Source organism: Phalangium opilio, unplaced genomic scaffold, assembly GCF_054372755.1.
Source record: "Phalangium opilio isolate 3A_F unplaced genomic scaffold, DU_Popi_V2 ptg000225l_1, whole genome shotgun sequence".
Lineage (NCBI taxonomy): Eukaryota > Metazoa > Arthropoda > Arachnida > Opiliones > Phalangiidae > Phalangium > Phalangium opilio.
In genome coordinates, this window is record NW_028324219.1 from 1,927,786 (window position 1) to 1,931,970 (window position 4,185).

The window sequence follows — 4,185 nt, forward strand, 5'->3', positions numbered from 1 at the left end:
CGTACAGGCGCCGCTCCAACTGAATTTTACCATAAATTATAAATTTCCCTAAATTTTTTTGTCAACTATTTATTTGCCTTAGTTTTTCCAGGTTTGTACGAACCCTGAATTCAACCTCGTTCAGATAGGCAGTTCAGCGTTATTATGAAAAATACAGAAATAATATCCTAATAACTTAATTGATCGGTTAAGAAAATTAAGATTAATAATAAAAAAGTTCACCACAATGTTTAATGGTAACATTTATTTTCTGTTTTTCTTTACAATAAATTGACAAGAGATATTTCATTAAGAGTTTGTTTTTTAAAATGAAGAGCTATTGTTGTTATTTATTTGTCTTTGATATTTCTTTTTTCGTTCCTTTTATTTTTTAATAAAATGAGGGGGCAGGGACCGAAGAAACGATTTCATCTGTTTCTGAGGTTTATTTCAAGTAACGTACGCGCGCTACTTTTTTTCAATTAACCGCAATTTTTGACAATTACTTCTTAACTTCTTCAACGTAATTCGCGGGATGAAGGTCCATACGATCGTCTGTACGACCTTTGCACCAAACTTGCTCGTATGTATATATTAGCGTTTTTCTAAAAAAAGATTTTATTCACTTATTATAAATTATGGCATGCAGATTAAAATTTAATCATCCGTATCAAATGGTTTGCTCCGGACCAACTATGTCGGGAAAATCGAAATTTGTATTTAGATTGTTGGAAAAAAGTCGATTAATGATTGAGCCACCTCCAGATCGTATAGTTTATTGTTATTCTATGTATCAACCAAAATTTGACGAATTAAAAAGAAAAATTGGAAATATTGATTTTATAAAAGGTTTACCACCTAATGACGAAGAATTCTTCGATAGGACTAAAAATAATCTGTTGCTTTTCTACGACCTATCATCCGAGTGTAATAGTAGCAGTCAAATTTCTGATTGGTTTGTCATGGGGTCTCATCATCTCAATACCTCGTTGATTTTAATTACGCAGAACCTCTTCGCTTAGGGGAAAGAGGCCAGGACAATAAGTCTTAATTGTTCTTATATAATTATCTATAAGTCTCCAAGAGATTCGTCCGCTGTTGAATACCTAGGACGGCAAACGTTTCCCAAAAAGAAACATTTTTTAGCTAAAGCCTATGAAATGGCTACGGAGAAACCGCATAGTTATATATTAATTGATTGTAAACAGGACCAAGATGATAAACTACGTTTAAGGAGCAATGTCCTTTCTTCTTATGGTCCTATGATAGTTTTTGTTGAGGATTAAATTAACGTGAACTCGTCAAAATAAATTATTTACCGTAACGATGGTACCCCGATCACTTCGTCCACTCTATCCCTTCTTACACGTTTTAAAAAATAGTAAACAAAGAAAAAAATTCTTAAAAATAGTAGCAATGCGCAGATAAAAGCTATTTGCAATATTTGTCATAATATTACAACTGGAGGCTTGCCAATCTCCACGGCTCAAAAGGCAAAACTTAGGAGACATAGAAGGGTTATAAGAAGATTAGCTCTGAAATCTTTATCATTAAAAAAGAAACGTCGTTTGATGACGAATCAAACAGGAGAATTCTGCCCTTTACTACTAGGAACATTGGTACCTAGTGTAATTTCAGCAATTAACGCTGCACGATGAAAAAAATGATACTAGTAGTACATAAATGCCGATCCCAAAACAGTACAGTGGAAGGCAGGGAGGAGTGAGGAGTGAGGAGTAGGAGGAGGAGTGAGGAGTGAGGATTGGGGGATGGGGGATGGGAAAACAAGATGATGGGGGGAGACTTTGTACGTATGCCTTTTTGATTGACGCACCCCTCTATCGCACCTGCAAGGGGTGTTTTTGATTGGCAGGTCAATGAAGCGTGTTCGATTCTCGGATGCAGAAGTACATACATTGGAGTATGAAGATAGGTTGAATTATGATTTAAGAAATAAACAGTATTTTAATATGTTAATTAGATTAAAATTTGAACCATTAATTTCTCGCGTATTAATCAAATGGTTAAGGGGGTATTAAACTCCAGATGACGTTGGGGGAAAATAAAGAATCCCCGTAAAAACCCAGCTCTACCGATTATTCTAGATCATTCTAGAAAAATTAAAATTCGCCCCGTAAAACCCAGGTTAACGTTGTTTAAGGCCATGACGTAAAATGTACAGTCAAAGTTGTAGATTGTTCGAGAATAATCTTCCCGAAAAAACCCACGGTGTAAACACCATTAATGTACAGTCAAAGCTAGGATGATGATCTTATTAAATAGTATAAATAGCCAGGACCCTGAGTTAAACCACCATCACAATCTCTCTAAAGTCCGACGAGGAAGGAAGGACCATCCAGCAAGTACAATGTAAGTATAACTTTTGTGGACTTGCTGTTTTTTAAAGTTAAAGTTTGAACCGTAAATATCAGTGTTAATGGGATATTTTTTTTTACCCTCACCAAGGCTTAAGAAATCCGTGGTCGTTGACTTTGATTTTCTTACCGGGCGAATTGTTGGAGTTGAACGGGAACAAATCGCGAAGGAGGTGGCCGTTACCACCGTAGAGAAAACACCGAGGGTCGGCTCATGGTCTTTCGCGCCCCCATACAGTGAAAAAGAACTTACATACGACACTGTGCATCAGAACAGGTGGCTTCTAAACAACCTACATGGTCTGGAATGGGATTATGGTGTAACCCCATACGAAAAACTCGGGGAGTGCCTCCGATCTGCAGTACAAGGCTACGACCGCGTATTTTGTAAGGGAGAGGAAAAGTGTTTATTTTTGTTGAACATCATTAATCGGGAAGTTATAGACTTGAATGGAGTGGGATGTCCCAAAGCCAACGAAATAGACGATGATGGACCCATGATTACATGTATGCTTAACCATAAAACTGTCCGTAATAATAAGATGTATTTGTGTGCACTCTCAAAATGTATATTATTTTCCGAGTGGATTTATAACCACCATGAAATTGTAAATAATCATTTAGGAGACGAATAAAACAAAATAAATTCAAATTAAGTGATACATATATTTATTTAGCTTTTATTTTATTTATTTTTTCTATTTTTATATTTGCAATGCGATTTCAAAATTCTCCAGCACGCTAGAATTTATAGCAGCGCCAACGTGCTGTATAAGCGCCCGTTCCAACTGCGAGATCATCGCGCGTTCCTCCACGGCCATCTCGGCCATGTTGCGGCTATCCCGCCTCCGCACAAACAATGAATATAACGCGTTTTGAACGCTGTTAATAAATAAGAAGATGAAAAAAATAAAAAGTTTTTAGTGAAACTATGTACATTCTATATAACGTAAGTAGGATTGAAAGTGTTAATGAATCATACCCATATCCATCACAGTTAGGGGATGGTGATCCCCCGTCCGGGGTGGGAAAAACCCCGTTTTCGTCCCTTGTCGGACTAAGCGGAGGGGTAGAAAAATATATTAATAAATAAATGAAATACTAGTAATAATTAATAATAAATCAAAATGTTTTCTATATATTCAATACACACCTGGGACGAATATACCCCGCAATTAAATTTTCTAACGCGGTTAAAAGCTCCCGCACATCTTCCGAGCCCATACTCGGCAAGAGCAGCATTCTTACGTGTCTAACACCCTAAACGAAATTAATTAGCACTACTTATGGTGGGGTGTATAAATTTGGATGTATTTACCGGTATCCATCACAGTTTATGTTTAACACTACTTCTTCGTTATAATGATCGAAATCGCCGAGATCGGCGCTAATTATATAGAAGCTGACTTAATTATTGATACTAAAAAACAATAATGGGAAAAAAAATTCACTTACATATCCCCGGGTTTAATTATGGGGAAAGTTACCATGGAGTCACCCCCATCATCATCATCACCATCGTTTTCGACAATGAAATTAACAATTTCATCTTCTATCTCATCCTCCATTTCAATTAAAACTGGTGGATTTTGATCAGCCGGTGCGCATATCTACGACATGTCACCCATAGGGACGCGACCCAGAACCATTTTTTTTATTTTAAATTTAATTTCAAAGTTTTTTAAAAAAAATATTTGAATCGACTTGCGTCTTGGACAGAAAAAATCGTTGTGACCAAATTTTCAAAAATTGTCCCTGTCCCCATGACCTAGTGTAGTATGAAAAACTCTAACCCTTCCACGTATTTTCACCAAATCACAACAGAACTTCA

General features: G+C 36.4%; 1 protein-coding gene across 1 annotated transcript; it reads left to right on the forward strand.

Moving 5' to 3' along the window:
• The first annotated feature begins 2,029 nt into the window (after nucleotides 1-2,029).
• Nucleotides 2,030-2,995, forward strand: LOC149615310 (uncharacterized). Its single transcript, XM_089857855.1, has 2 exons — nucleotides 2,030-2,349; nucleotides 2,446-2,995. Exons 1-2 carry the CDS (start codon nucleotides 2,243-2,245, stop codon nucleotides 2,987-2,989), a joined length of 651 nt encoding a protein of 216 aa, XP_089713981.1. The 5' UTR covers nucleotides 2,030-2,242; the 3' UTR covers nucleotides 2,990-2,995.
• The last annotated feature ends 1,190 nt before the right edge of the window (nucleotides 2,996-4,185 follow it).